The sequence below is a fragment of the Mobula hypostoma genome, chromosome 5 (assembly GCF_963921235.1).
Source record: "Mobula hypostoma chromosome 5, sMobHyp1.1, whole genome shotgun sequence".
Lineage (NCBI taxonomy): Eukaryota > Metazoa > Chordata > Chondrichthyes > Myliobatiformes > Myliobatidae > Mobula > Mobula hypostoma.
In genome coordinates this window covers 96913968-96932649 of record NC_086101.1, presented here as the reverse complement: position 1 = coordinate 96932649, position 18682 = coordinate 96913968, and the positions used below count along the sequence as shown (strand labels likewise).

The 18682-nt window shown below is 42.0% G+C and overlaps 1 protein-coding gene across 3 annotated transcripts in view; it reads left to right on the top strand.

The window, feature by feature from the left end:
- Positions 1-18682, top strand: part of LOC134346869 (contactin-associated protein-like 5) — a 1934616-nt gene that overhangs the window by 1375708 nt on the left and 540226 nt on the right. For all 3 annotated transcript variants that reach the window (XM_063048675.1, XM_063048674.1, XM_063048673.1), the window contains exon 14: positions 3680-3836. In XM_063048675.1, coding sequence (XP_062904745.1) covers positions 3680-3836 — 157 coding nt within the window. The remainder of the gene's footprint in view (positions 1-3679; positions 3837-18682) is intronic.

The window sequence follows — 18682 nt, the reverse complement described above, 5'->3', positions numbered from 1 at the left end:
TTGTGGAATCATTTCAGTGTTGAGATGAGTGAAGTTATCAACACTGGTTCAGGAGCCTAATGCTTGAAGGGTAATAGCTGTCCCTGAACCTGATGATATGAGATCTAAGATTCCTGAACCCCTTGCCCGATGATTGTGGCAAGAAGACAACATGGCCTCGATGGTAGGAGTCCTTGATGATGGATCTTACTTTCTCATGGGAGCGCTCCTTGTAAATGTGCTCAGTGGTGGGGATAGTTTTGCCTGTGATGGACTGGCCTGTATCCATCAGCTGAGGGTAGAGTTGCATTTTTTTTGGAATTGGAGGGCACCAAAAGGGTGGTACCTGTTGGAGGCAGTGCTGGGGCTGGCTGTCTTTGGGCATTAAAGGGACACCATGGTCTTTGTAATACAGTGGCAATCTAAGAGGCCCTTCTACCTGTTTTCAAATTATATCCCAAGATCACCTCAGAAAGCTCCTGCAGTCTTCCCAATCAGAGGTCTCAGCTCAGACCCCATTTGCTGCTGCTCCCGATCATCCCCCAGCAATCTGTTGATCACCATTATTCCAAAGTGTCTCCAACGCCCCTCAGCATTTAGATTATGATTATGAAGACACGTAGTCCTCTTTTATTGTCATTTAGTAATGCATGCATTAAGAAATGATACATTATTTCCTCCGGTGTGGTATCACAAAACACAGGACAGACCAAGACTGAAAAAACTGATAAAACCACATAATTATAACATATAGTTACAAACAGTGTAACAATAACATAACTTAATGAAGAAGTCCATGAGCATAGTAAAGTTCAAAGTTTCTCAAATGTCCCACATCTCACGCAGACAGGAGAAGGAAGAAAAACTCTCCCTGCCATGCCGACCACAATCCGACTCTGAGTCATCTGAAAACTTTGAGCTCTGATCAGCTCTCCGCCACCGAGTACTGAGCACCATCCTTTTTGGTTGCCAAAAGCAGGCAAGTCCGGGGATTTTGAGGCCTACCCTCTGAAAGATTCCCGACTGCGCAGTAACGACAGCAGCAAATGGGCGTTTCAGAAATTTCAGAAATTTTTCCAGATGTTCCTCTGTGCTTTCACGTCCATTCTCCATCAAATCAGAATCGTCCACTGCCCCTATTTAACAGATACGATATCATTTTTCACTGGAGGGCTGTGCACACGCAGGCCCGTCGCCATCTTCTCCTCCCGCCTATTTCCAAGGCAATCTGGTTGTCTCTTTTCAACCAATTCCTCAAGCAATTTTAAACCATCCACCACAATCCATTAGCAATCCTATTCAACTTTTACCACCAATTTTAGTTTGATGGCAATCATCTAAATATTGATTTTCTATATATATTGGACATAAAGCAGAGAAGCTTCCAAAGCTTCCAAGCATTGCCTGGATTGTTGTGCATGAGATTTTGGCCCTCCATAGCAACCAATGTTTAACATTATTGGCTTCTGACTGAAACGGTACCATCTTACCATCTTGTATGCCTGTATCAAGGCACCTCTTACCTTCTTCCTCCCAAAAGACAAAAGCCCTCACTCACTCACACAACCTATCCTCATAGGACATGTTTTCTAATCCAGAATTATCCTGGTACATCTCCTTTCTAAAGCTTCCACACCTTTCCTATAATGAGGCAATCAGAACTAAATACAATATTCCAAATAAGAGGATTGGTATTGGTATAGGAAAAGGTTTAAAGTTGTCAGATGTACCAAAACTCTCCATAGTTTCTTGCTGTTTTGGGCAGATACAGGAAGTTGCCATCCTTCACTGTGATGAGTCCAGATAGAATGCTTTCTATGGTGTAGTTATAAAAATTGATGATGGAGAATGGGGACCTATTGAATTTCTTAGAAAATTGAAGCACAGTACAGACCCTTCGGCCCACAATGCTGTGCCGACATTTTAACCTATCCTAAGATTAATCTATTCCTTCCTTCCTATATAACCCTCCATTTTTCTAATATCTATGTGCCTATCTAAGAGTTTCTTAAATTAACCTAATGTATCTGCCTCTTGCATTACCTCTAGCAGGGTATACCACGCACCCACTACTCTCTGTGTAAAGAACTTGTCGCTAATATTCCCCCTATATTTTCCATTGATCACCTTAAAATTCAGCCCCCTTGTATTAGCCATTTCTGCCTTGAGAAAAGGTCTCTGGCTATCCACTCTATCTCTGCCTCTTATCATCTTGCACATCTCTATTAAGTCACCTCTCATTCTCCTTCACTCCAAAGAGAAAAACCCTAACTCATTCAAACTATCTTCTTAAGACATGCCCTGAGATAATTTCCTTTGCTCCCTCTTTAAAGCCTCCACATTTTTCCTTCAATGAGGCAACTAGAACTGAACCCAGTATTCTACTTATGGTCCAACCAGGGTTTTATAAAGCTATAATGTGACCTCTACTTCCTTAGTCTTCTGCAGAAGTAGAGGCACTGGTGTGCTTTCTGGGCCACAGCAGGAGCATCTTAGCTTAGGGTTGGATGGAATATGGAGCTCAATGCACTGTGAAGTTGTTTGGTGAACATGTGAAGCATTTAAAGCAAAGCGCAAGGGTAAGAATGAAACAGAATCTTATGACGACAGTGACTGAAGACAACAAAAGGAGTCTTATGTGGCTTGGACCTAATGAGCTGAAGGGTCGTTTTGTGCACCTGCACATATACAGCCTCCTGAGATAATGGAAATGATTGTTTATGACTGGTCCTAAATGATATGTTTTAATTATTTACAATGTTAGGTAACAACATGAAATATTATTGCAAATAAAATAAAACAATCCATTCAAAAATGATGTCTATAACAATCTGTATTGTTGCTATGACAAAGAAATCACTGTAGCACAGTTCTTTTCCTGCTCTGGCAATATTATAGTTCCTTATAATTGGCTGTAAAAAATATATATAATATTGTCTATGCTTTTCATGCATGAGGAGAATCTTATGATTGTAGGTCATTAACAGCCTGCTCATGTGGCAACTTTATTTTGTACAAAAGAAAGAAAACATGAATAATGATGTCTTTCCTTAACAAAGTAATCCTTATAACACAATAGAAACTTTCTTCAATGATTGAAAATGCAGAAAATAATCAGTATATCTGGGCGTATCTCTGCAGAAAATAAAACATGGCCAAGGCTTCATTGCAAAAAAGTCTTTCACAGTAGTTCTCCACAGATACTTGGTTTATTATTGTTACATGTACTGAGGTACAGTGAAAAACTTTGCTTTGCATGACATCCATACTGATCATTTCATCACATCAGTGCACTGATATAGTTAGTACAAAGGAAAAACATTAACAGAGTGCAGAATATAATGTTACAGTCATACAGAAAGTGCAGAGCAGGCAGACAATAAGGTGCAAGGCCATGATGAAATAAACTGTGAGATCAAGAGTCCATCTTATTGTACAGGAGGTCTGTTCAATAGTAACATAACAGCAGGATAGGAACTATTCTTGATCCTGGTGGAATGTGGTTTCAGGCTTTTGTATCTCCTTCCCTATAGGAGTGCAGAGAAGAGAAAATGTTTGAGGTACTTGCCTGAGATTCTGACTTTGTTTCAGATTTCCAGCTTCTTAATGTTTTATTAATGAATCTTCAAAGACTTGATTCACCCTTGCAGCATTCAGGCGACTCAATCATATTTTGTTCTCTGTTTCTGCTTTCTCACAGGTGGAACCCCATTTACCTGGTGGATTGGGAGGACCAATGAGAAACAAACTTACTGGGGAGGATCGCTGCCTGGAGTTCAGAAATGTGCCTGTGGGTTGGAAGGGAGTTGTCTGGATAACAAGTATCACTGTAACTGTGATGCTGACAGAGATGAATGGTATGATAATATTCAAAATGAGGCAATGTCATTCCTGATAGATCTCATTGTTATTTTCCTGCTCTAACCTGATATCCCTTAACTCCTTGAATATTCTAAAATATTCTGACATCTCCAGTTCCATAAATAGAATGTGGCACAAGAGGAGGCCATGCTGAACCAACATGTTTAATCTTTACATCTAATAATCCATACATCAGCATCCCCTTGTAGAGTGAGATCTATGAGCTCCTCACTACTTAGAGCAAACTTTGTTGTTCGAATTTTGGATAACCTCACATTCTCCCAGCTTATACCCTACCTGCCTCCAGCTTAGATACTTACTTAATCTGATAACTGCTCTTAGCAAATTCTGTAAGCCCTTGTCACAGCAGACTCTCCTATCATGCTTCATATTATCTTGGATATGTTTCGTTCTTCCTTCTGTCTAAATCACTAATGGAAATTACGGATTACTGTTTGTTCATGACAAACTATTAACTGGTTTATTATTGCCTCATGTACCAAGATACAGTGTTAAAATAGTTTAGCATGCCATCTTTACAGATCATTCCAAACATAAGTATATCAGTGTCGTTGAAGGGAAAAGCAATAACAGAAAGCAGAATTTAGTGTTATAGTTGCAGAGAAAGAAAGTGCAGTGCAGGTGCAAAATATGGGTCAATGGATATGATGTGGTAGATTGAGAGAACAAAAATTAATCTTTATCGTACCAGAGGTCCATTTGGGAGTCTTATAACAGTGTGATACAAATGGCCCTTGAGCCTGTTGGTATATGTTTTCAAGTTGTTGTACTATCTGCCCTTTGGAAGTAGGGAGGATAATAATCAGCATGGGATGGTTCTTTGATTATGAAGGTTGCTTTCCTGAGACAGTGGGAAGTGTGGACAGAATGCATACATGAAAATAATAAATTTATTGTAACTCCCTGTTATCTGTCCTTTAACATGTTAACCTGCAGATAGCAAGTCAGTGGATAAGTGAAGACTGAATTTAGTTTCAATCATTTTACCAGATTCTGTTTTACATCATGTAAATAACTGATGCATGATACTTTATCAAATGTCTTTTAAGTATCTGAATACACTACATCTATTCTGTTTTTCCCATTTTCATATTGCTAGTTACACTTAAAAAGTTTGGTCAAACATAATTTTCTGTTCATAAATTTATGGTTATTTTGCAAGTAATTAGATGAGAATTTCTAACAAGCACCTTGTGATGACCTCTTATATTCACAAAATTTTAGCAAGAGTGGTATCAATTTTCCTGTTCAATTAGAACAAAGAGCAGAGGCAGTCCAGCACAGTAACAGACCCACAATTTTGGGCTGATCCAATTAAATTAGTAATCAAATAGCTAACTGAACTAATCCCCTTTGCATACACAATGTCCATATCCTTCCATTCTCCTCACATTCATGTGACTGTTTAAATGTTTCTTAGTCTCTAATGTATCTGCCTCTACCACCACACCAGTCAGTGCATTCCCGACACCACCATTGTCAGTGGAAAAAACATGCCCCTCACATCTCCTTTGAAATTACCACCCTTTCACCTTAAGTACATGCAACACACAGAAAAGTCGGTGGTGAACACAGCAGGCCAGGCAGCATCTCTAGGAAGAGGTACAGTCAACGTTTCTGGCCGAGACCCTTCGTCAGGACTAACTGAAAGAAGAGATAGTAAGAGATTTGAAAGCGGAAGGGAGAGGGGGAGATCGGAAATGATAGGAGAAGACAGGAGGGGGAGGGATGGAGCCAAGAGCTGGACAGTTGATTGGCAAAAGGGATATGAGAGGATCATGGGACAGGAGACCTAGGGAGAAAGAAAAGGGGGAGAGGGGAAGCCCAGAGGATGGGCAAGGGGTATAGTGAGAGGGACAGAGGGAGAAAAAGGAGAGAGAGAAAAAGAATGTGTGTGTATATATATATATATATATATATATATATAAATAAATAATGGATGAGTACGAGGGGGAGGTGGGGCATTAGCAGAAGTTTGAGAAGTCAATGTTCATGCCATCAGGTTGGAGGCTACCCAGACAGAATATAAGGTGTTGTTCCTCCAACCTGAGTGTGGCTTTATCTTTACAGTAGAGGAGGCCGTGGATAGACATATCAGGATGAGAATGGGACATGGCATCTGCTCTCAGGATGAGGCTTTTCATTCCAGGACGAAGGAGATGTCCTCCTTTTTTAAAGAAAGGGGCTTCTCTTTCTCCGCCATCAACTCTGCTCTCAAACGCATCTCTCCCTTTCACCCACATCTGCTCTCACTCCATCCTCCCGCCACCACACTAGGAATATGGTGCCCCTTGTCCTCATCTACCACCCCACCAGCCTCCGGGTTCAATATATAATTCCCCGTGACTTCCACCACCTCCAACGGGATCCCACCACTAAGCACATCTTTCCCTCCCCCCCCCCACTCTCTGCTTTCCACAGGGATCACTCCCTATACGACTCCCTTGTCCATTCATCCCCCTAATCCCTCCCCACTGATCTCCCTCCTGGCACTTATCCTTGTAAGCGGAACAAGTGCTCCACCCTCACCACCATTCAGGGCCCCAGACAGTCCTTCCAGATGAGGCGTCACTTCACCTGTGAGTCAGCTGGGGTGATATACAGCGTCCGGTGCTCCTGATGTGGCTTTCTATATATTGGCGAGACCCGACGCAGACTGGGAGATTGTTTCGCTGGACACCTTCGCTTTGTCCGCCAGAGGAAGCAGGATCTCCCAGTGGCCACACATCTTAATTCCACATCCCATTCCCATTCTGATATGTCTATCCACGGCCTCCTCTACTGTCAAGATGAAGCCACACTCAGGTTGGAGGAACAACACCTTATATTCCATCTGGGTAGCCTCCAACCTCATGGCATGAACATTGACTTCTCTAACTTCCGCTAATGCCCCACCTTCCCCCTCATACCCCATCCATTATTTATATACACACATTCCTTCTCTCTCTCTCCTTTTTCTCCCTCTGTCCCTCTGACTGTACCCCTTGCCTATCCTCTGGGTTTCCCCCCCTCCCCCTTTTCTTTCTCCCTAGGCCTCCTGCCCCATGATCCTCTCATATCCCTTTTGCCAATCAACAGTCCAGCTCGTGGCTCCATCCCTCCCCTCCCCCCACCGTCTTCTCCTATCATTTCGGATCTCCCTCTCCCACTTTCAAATCTCTTACTAGCTCTTCTTTCAGTTAGCCCTGATGAAGGGTCTCGGCCCGGAACGTCGACTGTACCTCTTCCTAGAGATGCTGCCTGGCCTGCTGCGTTCACCAGTAACTTTTATGTGTGTTGCTTGAAATTCCAGCATCTGCAGATTTCCTCATGTTTGTGACCTTATATACATGCTGTCTTGCATGAGACATTTCAACCCTGGGAAAAAGATATTGTCTGTCATCTCTATCTGTGCCTGTTATAATCTTACAAAGCTCTAACAGATCTCCCCTCAGCCTCCACCACTCCAGAGAATACAACCCAGGTTTGTCCAAACTCTCATTATCACACATGCCTTCTATTCTAGATAGCATCCAGGTTAATCTCTTCTGCTCCCGCTACAAAGCCTTAACAGATTTCCTATAATGGGGAGACCAGAATTGAATGCAATACTCCAGATGCAGCTTAAGTCTTATAAAACTGCAACATATCTTCCTGAGTTTGAATTCAATGCCTCAACTAATAAAGTCAAAGTGATTTACTTTGTATCATTTCCTTTAATTTTTACCTTATGTGTTATTAACCATTTTGTTTACCTTTCTTATTAAGTCTCCATTTCTGCAATAATTACACTCAGTGGCTACTATATTAGATATTCCTGTACATCTTCTCGTTAATGCAAATATCTAATCAGCCAGTCATGGCAGCAACTCAATCCATAAAAGCATGCGGACATGGTCAAGAGGTTCAGTTGTTTTTCAGACCAAGCATCAGAATGAGGAAGAACTGTGATCTAACTGACTTTGACCATGGTGCAGATGGGGTGGTTTGAGTATCTTAGAAACAGATGACCTCCTGGGATTTTTCTTGTCTCTAGAGTTTACAGAAAATGGTGTAAAAAACAAAAAAAATGCATCCAATGAGTTGCAGTTCTGTGGGCAAAAATGCCTTATTAATGAGAGAGGTCAAAGGGGAATGGACAGACTGGTTTAAGCTGACAGGAAGGCAACAGTAACTCAAATGTCCACACATCACAACAGTGTTGTTCAGAAGAGTATTTCTAATGCCCAAATGTCGAAACTTGAGGTGGAAGGGCTACAACAGTAGAAGGTGATGAATATACAGTACACTGTATCCACTTTATTAGGTGCAGGAAGTACCTAACAAAGTGGACACTGAGTGCATTTTGGTGAGATGGGTAAAGTGGGTGAGTAGAAATATCAGTTTTAATGGGCTCCTCTTCAAGTCTCATCACTAGGTCTAATACCTGGGCACCTCTGTCCAATCAAAAGAATTGCATTGATTTAAGAAAGTGGTTCATCACCACCTTCCCAAGGACAATAAAGAATGGGCAATAAATGCTGACTTTGCCAGTAGCATGAGGTCCCCTGTTAGTCAGGGTTGACCATGGACATTGTGTCCTAGCTTGTCTACATAATACGCAAGCCAGTGCAGTACCATATGAAGAGTAAGCTCTAGCCCATGCGGCATACTTCCCCTCTCCACCATACAGCTGATGAATCCAAATCACAGCCAAGACTGATACAGATTTTCACCAGTAGTGTCGCAAGAGTTGCCAGTCAGCATTGAGCTCAACATAGGACTGCCTAAGGGACTCTTAATTGCAGATTTCTCCTCGAGGTTTACTCCCTGAGCCTTCCCCATGATGTGTATAGTTGCCAGGTAGCGAAAGTTTAAGATCAGAATTTTCCTTTTCCTAGATGAGCTGCCAATCATGGATGAAAAGACCAATCTGCCTGAAATAACTGGTTTTAACGTGCGAGTTACCTGCCTTTGCCCTTTCTCCTGCCAGAAAAAATGGTTACGTTGTTGGTCTGATGAGACCTATCTGCTCAAAGCGACTGGTCTTAAGGCTCCAGTAAAGTGTTGTTCCCCTTTCTCCTGTCAGTAGTAATGCTTCTGCCAGACTCAGTAGCTAAGCCACATGTGAAGGTCAGGAGCTGGACCTGGTTGTCGGAGGCTATTTGAGACATAAGCCATTGGGACCATTTAATAGGTAGTGGGAGCTTATCACTACTACTCCCTCGCAGCTATGACAGCTTTCAGGGACATCAGCAACCATATCTGACAAAGTCAATAAGTTAGAGAAATATTGGCTTAAAAGATTGGAATGATGTTACTATCCACAATTCTATACTGTATAGTTCACATGAAACCTTGGCAAACACCAGCTGAGTGATAGAATCTGTGTGGACTTTATGTGAAAGTGGCAGAAAAAATGCGATGAATGTGAGATTAGGGTCAATGGGTCATTGATAGTCAGTGCAGGTATCATGGCTAAAAGGTCAGCTTTTGACTCATTGGCCCTTGACCCTAGATTCCCTGAAGCTCAAAGAAACAGGATTTTTAAACTTTAGTTTCTAATCAGCAATACTTGGTTCCTTTATCCCTGCCTATAGCTTCTGCTTCAAGCAGCATGGTAGCATAGAGGTTAGCACAATCGCTTCACAGCACCAGTGGTCATCAATCAGGGTTGAATTCCCATCGCTGTCTGCAAGGAATTTGTACATTCTCCCTGTGACTGCATGGGTTTCCTACCTCATTCTGAAGTTGTACAGGTTAGGATTAGTAAATTGTGTGTATATTATGTAGCACAGGTGATGAGAACCAGAGTGATAGGGCTGAGAATGAGGCAGTTGGGATACAAGTCAATAGTGGTATAGTGAGACTGTGAGGAAGTACAGGCAGATGATAGGGCAAAATTGCACTCAGTGGAATGAGGTGAAGTGTAACATGCAGGCAAAATCGAAAAGGGTGATCAGTACAGGACTGAAGGTGTTATATTTGAAAGCACATAACATATGGGATAAGGTAGATGATCTTCTATTGAAGTTAGGGATTGGCAGGTATGATGTTGTGGGTATCATTGAAATGTGTCTGAAAGAAGATCATAGTTGGGAGCTTAACCTCTAAGGATACACCTTGTATTGAGCGGACAGGCAGGGGTCAGAGGGGGTGGTGTGGCTTTGTTGGTAAAAAACGAAATATAATCCATAGAAAGAGGTGGCATAGGATTGTAAGATGTAGAATCCTTGTGGGTAGAGTTAAGAAACTGCAAATGTAAAAAATGTATTGGATTATATACAGATGCCTGAACAGTAACCAGGATATGGAATATAAATTTTGACTGGAATTAGAAAAAGCATGTAATATGGGCAATGTTATAATAGTCATGGGGAATTTCAGTATCCTGATAGATTGGAAAAATCAGGTTGGTGCTGGGTCCCACGAGAGGAAATTTGTGGAATGCCTGTGAAATTACTTTTTAGCATTGCTTGTGGATTATCCCACCAGGGGAAAAGGATTTCTGGATTGGGTGTTATTAAATGGCCCAGGTATGATAGGAAGCTTAAGGTAAAGGAAATCTTAGGAAGCAATGATCATAATATGATTGAACCCATGCTGCAGTCTGAGAGGCAAAAGATGAAGTCAGAGGTATCAGTATTACAATGGAGTAAAGGAAATTACAGAGGCGTAAGAGAGCAGCTGGCCAAAGTTGATTGGAAGGGGACACCAGCAACGATGCCGGCATAACAGCAATGGCTGCAGTTTCTGAGGACAAATTGGAAGTTGAAGGATAGATACATCCCAAAGATGAAGAAGTATTCTAAAGGGAGGATGAAGCAAATGTGGATAACAAGGGAAGTCAAAGGCAGAATGAAGACAGAGAGGGCATATAATATTGTAAAAAATAGTGGAAAGTTAGAGAAATGGGAAGATTTTAAAATGAACAGAAGGAAACTAAAAAAAAAATCCATAACGGAAGAAAATGTGAAATGTGAAGCAAGTGGGCCAAAGATAACAAAATGGATAACAAAAGTGTTTCTTAGATATATAAAGCATAAAGGAGAAGTGAGAGTGGATATTGGACTGCTGGAAAATGATGCTGAACAGTGGTAATGGGGACAAAGAAATGGCGGAAGAACTTAATTAGCATTTTGCACTGTGAAAGACACTAACAGTATGCCAGAAATTTGGAAGTGTCAAGGATAGAAGAAGTTTCGTTGCTATTATTGGGAAGGCAGACGAGTTGAGGGCATGGATTGACACGTGGAATTATGACGTTATAGCAATTAGTGAAACTTGGCTACAGGAGGGGCAGGACTGGCAGCTTAATATTCCAGGCTTCCGATGTTTCAGATGTGACAGAGGCAGAGGAATGAAAGATGGAGGGTAGCATTGCTTTTCAGGGAAAATGTTACAGCAGTGCTCAGGCAGGGCAGATTAGAGGGCTTGTCTACTGAGTCCTTATGGGTGGAGCTGAGAAACAGGAAAGGTATGGCCACATTTAGTGGGATTGTATTACAGACCACCCAATAGTCAGCGAGAATTGGAGGAGCAAATCTGCAGAGAGATAGCAGACAACTGCAGGAAACATAAAGTTGTGGTGGTAGGGGATTTTAATTTTCCACATATTGATTGGAACTCCCATACTGTTAGGGGTCTAGATGGGTTAGAGTTTGTAAAATGTGTTCAGGAAAGTTTTCTAGATCAATATATAGAGGTACCAACTAGAGAGGATGCAATATTAGATCTCCTATTAGGAAAACAGATTATTATCTGAATGGTGGCCGATTAGGAAAAGGGGAGGTGCAACGAGACCTGGGTGTCATTATACACCAGTCATTGAAAGTGGGCATGCAGGTACAGCAGGCGGTGAAAAAGGCGAACGGTATGCTGGCATTTATAGCGAGAGGATTCGAGTACAGGAGCAGGGAGGTACTACTGCAGTTGTACAAGGCCTTGGTGAGACCACACCTGGAGTATTGTGTGCAGTTTTGGTCCCCTAATCTGAGGAAAGACATCTTTGCCATAGAGGGAGTACAAAGAAGGTTCACCAGATTGATTCCTGGGATGGCAGGTCTTTCATATGAAGAAAGATTGGATGAACTGGGCTTGTACTCGTTGGAATTTAGAAGATTGAGGGGGGATCTGATTGAAACGTATAAGATCCTAAAGGGATTGGACAGGCTAGATGCGGGAAGATTGTTCCCGATGTTGGGGAGGTCTGGAACGAGGGGTCACAGTTTGAGGATAGAGGGGAAGCCTTTTAGGACCGAGGTTAGGAAAAACTTCTTCACACAGAGAGTGGTGAATCTGTGGAATTCTCTGCCACAGCAAACTGTTGAGGCCAGTTCATTAGCTATGTTTAAAAGGAAGTTAGATATGGCCCTTGTGGCTACAGGGGTCAGGGGGTATGGAGGGAAGGCTGGGTTCTGAGTTGGATGATCAGCCATGATCATAATAAATGGCGGTGCAGGCTCGAAGGGCCGAATGACCTACTCCTGCACCTATTTTCTATGTTTCTATGTTTCTATGAAACAAGTTAGGACAAGTGAATGAAGTGTGTGTAGGTTCCAGTGATCATAACACCATTAGTTTCAACTTGATCGTAGACAAGGATAGATCTGGTCCTAGGGTTGAGGTTCTAAACTAGAAGAAGGCCAAATTTGAAGAAATGAGAAAGGATCTAAAAAGTGTGGATTGGGACAGGTTGTTCTCTGGCAAGGATGTGATTGGTAAGTGGGAAGCCTTCAAAGGAGAAATTTTGAGAGTGCGGAGTTTGTATGTTCCTGTCAGGATTAAAGGCAAAGTGAATAGGAATAAGGAACCTTGGTTCTCAAGGGATATTGCAACTCTGATAAAGAAGAAGAGAGAGCTGTATGACATGTATAGGAAACAGGGAGTAAATAAGGTGCTTGAAGAGTATAAAAAGTGCAAGAAAATACTTAGGAAGGAAATCAGGAGGGCTAAAAGAAGACATGAGGTTGCCTTGGCAGTCAATGTGAAGGATAATCCATGAGCTTTCACAGGTATATTAAGAGTAAAAGGATTGTAAGGGATAAAGTTAGTCCTCTTGAAGATCAGAGTGGTCGGCTATGTGCGGAACCAAAAGAAATGGGGGAGATCTTAAATAGGTTTTTTGCATCTGTATTTACTAAAGTATTACATACCCCATAACTGGGTTGTCAAATCAGCAGAAATGGAACACTCGTTGGAGTCTGTGATTACTAGGAACTAATAAAGTTTTATTAAAGAAATAAGTAATACAGTACACTAACCACAAGGTTATAACGTAACAGGTTAGCAATGATAGTATACACATATACACAGAAATAGGGTAGTAGGAATCAACCAAGCTCTATCGCAGTCTAGGGGTAAAATGATCAGTCTCAAGGTGAGGCAGAGTTCAGTTCAGTCTAGTGTAGTTTGAAGTAATTGCTATTGCTGTACAGTTAGAGAGAGAGAGAGAGAGAGAGAGAGAGAGTGAGAGATACAGTTGGTTTCAGGCAAACCTTTTGATGCCTTCTGATCCCACTGTGGTCACTGACTGTGACCCCTCCGTTCCGGATGCGATCGTTCTTCCATGGTGAACCCGGCACCAGGCAAGGGCGGACACACACCAGGTTCCCACCGATCGTACCTTTACACCCTGTGAGCCTCTGACTGATTCCCGCGAATCGGTCCTCCAAACTCCCACCAACCTGTGGGGCACAATGCTCTTTCCAGGGTCTTGTCGTGTGTGTCCCCTGCCTTAGCAAACCCACTATTTTTATCCCCCTAATGGGTATCACCTATCCATCAAACTTCACACTTCCTATTGTCTCAGCAGGATTTGTTAGTGAACAGTTCAGGTTCAAAGCAAACTGTCTGTGGCAGATGCCACATACTGAATTATGTGTCCCTCTCTTGTTAATCTCTCTCTTCTCTCTTATTAGCATTTTGAATGGCTCTCCATTGTCTCTCATTATCTCTCTCATTAGCATCATCCGTTCTGCAGCTCTGCTTGGCTTCACACATGACAAAAGAAACTGGCATGAAGTCTATGGAATTAAGGGAAACAAGTAGTGAGATCATGGAAATTGTACAGATTGGAAAGGAGGAGGTGCTTGCTATCTTGAGGCAAATTAAAGTGGATATATCCCCAGGACCTGACAAGGTATTCCCTCGTACCTTGGAGGAGACTAGTGTTGAAATTGCAGGGGCCCTGGCAGATATATTTAAAATATCGGTGTCTACGGGTGAGGTGCCAGAGGAATGAAGAATGGCTCATGTTGTTCCGTTGTTTAAAAAAGGATCGAAAAGTAATCTGGGAAATTAAGGGCCGGTAAATTTGACGTCAGTAGTAGGTAAATTATTGGAGGGAGTGAAAAGAGACAGAATCTATAAGCATTTGGATAGACAGGGACTTATTAGGGAAAGTCAACATGGCTTTGTGCGTGGTAGGTCATGTTTGACCAATCTATTGGAGTTTTTCGAGGAGGTTACCAGGAAAGTGGATGAAGGGAAGGCAGTGGATGTTGTCTACATGGACTTCAGTAAGGCCTTTGACAAGGTCCTGCATGGGAGGTTAGTTAGGAAAATTCAGTCGGTAGTTATACATGGAAAGGTGGTAAAATGGATTAGACAGTGGCTCAATGGAAGAAGCCAAAGAGTGGTAGTAGAAGATTGCTTCTCAGAGTGGAGGCCTGTGACTAGTGGTGTGCCACAGGGATCAGTACTGGGTCCATTGTTACTTATCATCTATATCAATAATCTGCATGATAATGTGGTAAATTGGATCAGCAAATTTGCTGATGATACAAAGATTAGAGGTGTAGTGGACAGTGAGGAAGGTTTTCAAAGCTTGCAGAGGGATTTAGACCAGCTGGAAAAATGGGCTGAAAAATGGCAGATGGAGCTTAATACAGACAAGTGTGAGGTTTTGCACTTTGGAAGGACAAACCAAGGTAGAACCTACAGGGTAAATGGTAAGGCACTGAGGAATGCAGTAGAACAGAGGGATCTGGGAATACAGAAACAAACTACCCTAAAAGTGGCATCACAGGTTGTATAAGGCATTGGTGAGGCCAAATCTGGAGTACTGTGTTCAGTTTTGGTCACCAAATTACAGAAAGGATATTAATAAGATTGAAAGAGTGCAGAGAAGGTTTACAAGGATGTTGCCGGGACCTGAGAAACTCAGTTACAGAGAAAGGTTGAATAGGTTAGGACTTTATTCCCTGGAGCATAGAAGAATGAGGGGAGATTGATAGAGGTATATAAAGTTACGATGGGTATAGATAGAGTGAATACAAGCAGGCTTTTTCCACTGAGGCAAGGGGAGAAAAAAAACAGAGGGCATGGGTTAATGGTGAAGGGGGAAAAGTTTAAAGGGAACATTGGGGGGGGGCTTCTTCATGCAGAGAGTGGTGAGAGTATGGAATGAGCTGCCAGACAAGGTGGTAAATGCGGGTTCTTTTTTAACATTTAAGAATAAATTGGACAGAATAAATTGGATGGGAGGTGTATGGAGGGATATGGTCCGTGTGCAGGTCAGTGGGACTAGGCAGAAAATGGTTCGGCACAGCCAAGAAGGGCCAAAAGGCCTGTCTCTGTGCTGTAGTTTTTCTATGGTTTCTACTAAGGAGAAGGTCCTTGGGAAGCTGAAAGGTCTGAAGGTAGATAAGTTATCCAGACCAGAGGGACAACACCCCAGTGTTCTGAAAGAGGTAGCTGTAGAGAATTTGGAGGCATTAGTGATGATCTTTCAAGAATCACTAGATTCTAGAATGGTTCTAAAGCACTGGCAAATAGCAAATGTCACTCCACTCTTTACGAAGGGAGGGAGACAAAAGAAAGGAAATTATAGGCTTTTTAGGCTGACTTCAGTGGTTGAGAATGTGTCGGAGTCCATTATTAAGAATGAGGATTCGGGCTACTTGGAGGCACGTAACAAAATAGGCCTAAGCATAATTTCCTTAAGGGAAATCTTGCCTGACAAATCTGTTGGAATTCTTTGAGGAAACAACAAATGGATGTTTAGTGGATGTTGTTTACTTTTATTTTCAGAACGCATTGGACAAGGTGCCGCACATGTGGCTGTTTAACAAGATAAGAGCACTTGGAGTCACAGGAAAGATACGAGCATGGATAGAAGATAGGCTGACTGGCAGGAGGCATATAGTTGGAATAAAATGAGCCCATTGTGCTTGGCTGTAGATGACAAGTGGTATTCTGCAGGAGTCATTACTGGGACAGCTTCTTTTCACATTATATTTCAATGATATGGATGATGGAATTGATAGCTTTGTGGCCAAGTTTGCATACAATACAAAGATAGCTGGGGGGCAGATAGTGTTGAGAAAGCAGAGCATCTGCTGAAGGACTTGGACAGATTGGGAAAATGGGCAAAGAAGAGGCAGATGGAATATAGTGTAGGGAAGTTTATGGCCATGAACTTTGTTAGAAGGAACAAAGGCGTAGACTGTTTTCTAAATAAGGTGATAATTCAAAAATCAGAGGTGTAAATGGACTTGCGTATGCTAGCTCAGGATTCCCGAAAGGTTAACTTGCAGGTTGAGTTGGTGGTAAGGAAGGCAAATGCAAAGTTAGCCTAGAATATGCAAACAAGGATGTGATTCTGAGGCTTTTTAAGGCATTGGTCAGACCAAACTTGGAACATTGTGAGGAGTTTTGGGCCCCTTATCCAAGAAAAGATGGCTGGCATTGGAGAGGGCTAATTCTTCTCCTATGTCTTGTCGTTTTGTGGTCTTATGTTGGCACTGGAAGCATAGTGACATGTGCAGGCTGCCCCCAGCACAACCCTTGGACTGTATTGGTCATTGATATAAATAATTTCACTCTATGTTTCAATATCCCTTTAACAGAGGATGAAGCAGGCAGGGCCCACACATACACGCTAAAGCATACTGTAGAACTCATAGAAGCTGGGACCTTTTTCCCACAAATAGGAATGTGTTGGTGGTGATCATTTAGGGATGCCTATTGATCAGGATATTGGGAATAGGTCTCCTGCTTTTCTTTAAAAAGAATTATTTAAATTCAACTGAGAATGGTGTTTTTGATAGTACAGTACTCTCTCATTGTCAGTGAACTGAAGTTGGAATTAGTTTGTTGTTGTCACATGTACAGTGAAAAGCTTGTCTTGCAAAGTGTTCATATGATCAAATCATTACACTGTGCTTTGAGGGAGAACAAATAGCAATGTAAATAATGCAGAGTAAAGTGTAATAGCTACAGAGAAAATGCAGTGCAGGGAGACAATAAGCTGCAGGATCATAGTGAGGTTTAATTGTTAGGTCAAATGTCCATTTTAATCTTACAAGAGAACCATTCAGTAGTCTTATAACAGTGTGGTAGAATCTGTCCTTGATCCTGATAGTATGTGCTGTTGTTGCGTGAATAAAATCACCGGAGAGTGATACAAAACAGCTTCTTTATTCAACAAAACAAGGTACAGCAGGCATCATATAACCATATAACAAAGACAGCGTGGAAACAGGCCATCTCGGCCCTTCTAGTCTGTACCGAACTCTTACTCTCACCTAGTCCAACCAACCTGCACTCAGCCCATAACCCTCCATTCCTTTCCTGTCCGTATATCTATCCAATTTAACTTTAAATGACAACATCGAACCTGCCTCAACCACTTCTGCTGGAAGCTCGTTCCACACAGCTACCACTCTCTGAGTAAAGACGTTCCCCCTCATGTTACCCCTAAACTTTTGCCCTTTAACTCTCAACTCATGTCCTCGTGTTTTAATCTCCCCCACTCTCAATGGAAAAAGCCTATCCACGTCAACTCTTATCTATCCCCCTCATAATTTTAAATACCTTTATCAAGTCCCCCCGGAACGTTCCACGCTAAAAAGAATAAAGACCTAACTTGTTCAACCTTACTCTGTAGCTTAGGAGATGAAACCCAGGCAACATTTTAGTAAATCTCCTCTGTACTCTCTCAATTTTATTGACATCTTTCCTATAATTCGGTGACCAGAACTGTATACAATACTCCAAATTTGGCCTCACCAATGCCTTATACAATTTCAACATTACATCCCAAATCCTATACTCAATGGTCTGATTTATAAAGGCCAGCATACCAAAAGCTTTCTTCACCACCCTATCCACATGAGGTTCCACCTTCAGGGAACTATGCACCGTTATTCCTAGATCCCTCTGTTCTACAGCATTCTTCAATGCCCTACCCTTTAACATGTATGTCCTATTTTGATTAGTCCTACCAAAATAGCACCTCACATGTATCAGCATTAAACTCCATCTGCCATCTTTCTAAATCTCTCTGCAAGCTTTGATGACCTACTTCATTATCCACAACTCCACCTATCTTAGTATTATCTGCATACTTACTAATCCAATTTACCACCCCATCATCCAGATCATTAAAATATATGACAAACAACATTGGACCCAGTACAGATCCCTGAGTCACACCACTAGACACCGGCCTCCAATCTGACACACAGTTATCCACCACTACTCTCTGGCGTCTCCCATATAGCCACTGCTGAATCCATTTTACTACTTCGATATTAATCCCTAATGATTGAACCTTCCTAACTAACCTTCCATGTGGAACCTTGTCAAAAGCCTTACTGAAGTCCATATAGACAACATCCACTGCTTTACCCTGTTACGTACCCCGTAACTGGGTTGCCAAACCAGCAGAAATGGATCACTCAGTTGGAGTCTGGATTACTAGAACTAAGAAAGTTTTATTAAAGAAACAAGCAACACAGTACTCTAATCAAAAGGATAATAAATGCAACAGTTCAGCAATGATAAACACACATGTACACAGAATTAAGATAACAGGATCAATCAAGCTCTATCGTTGTCTAGGGGTAAATGACCAGTT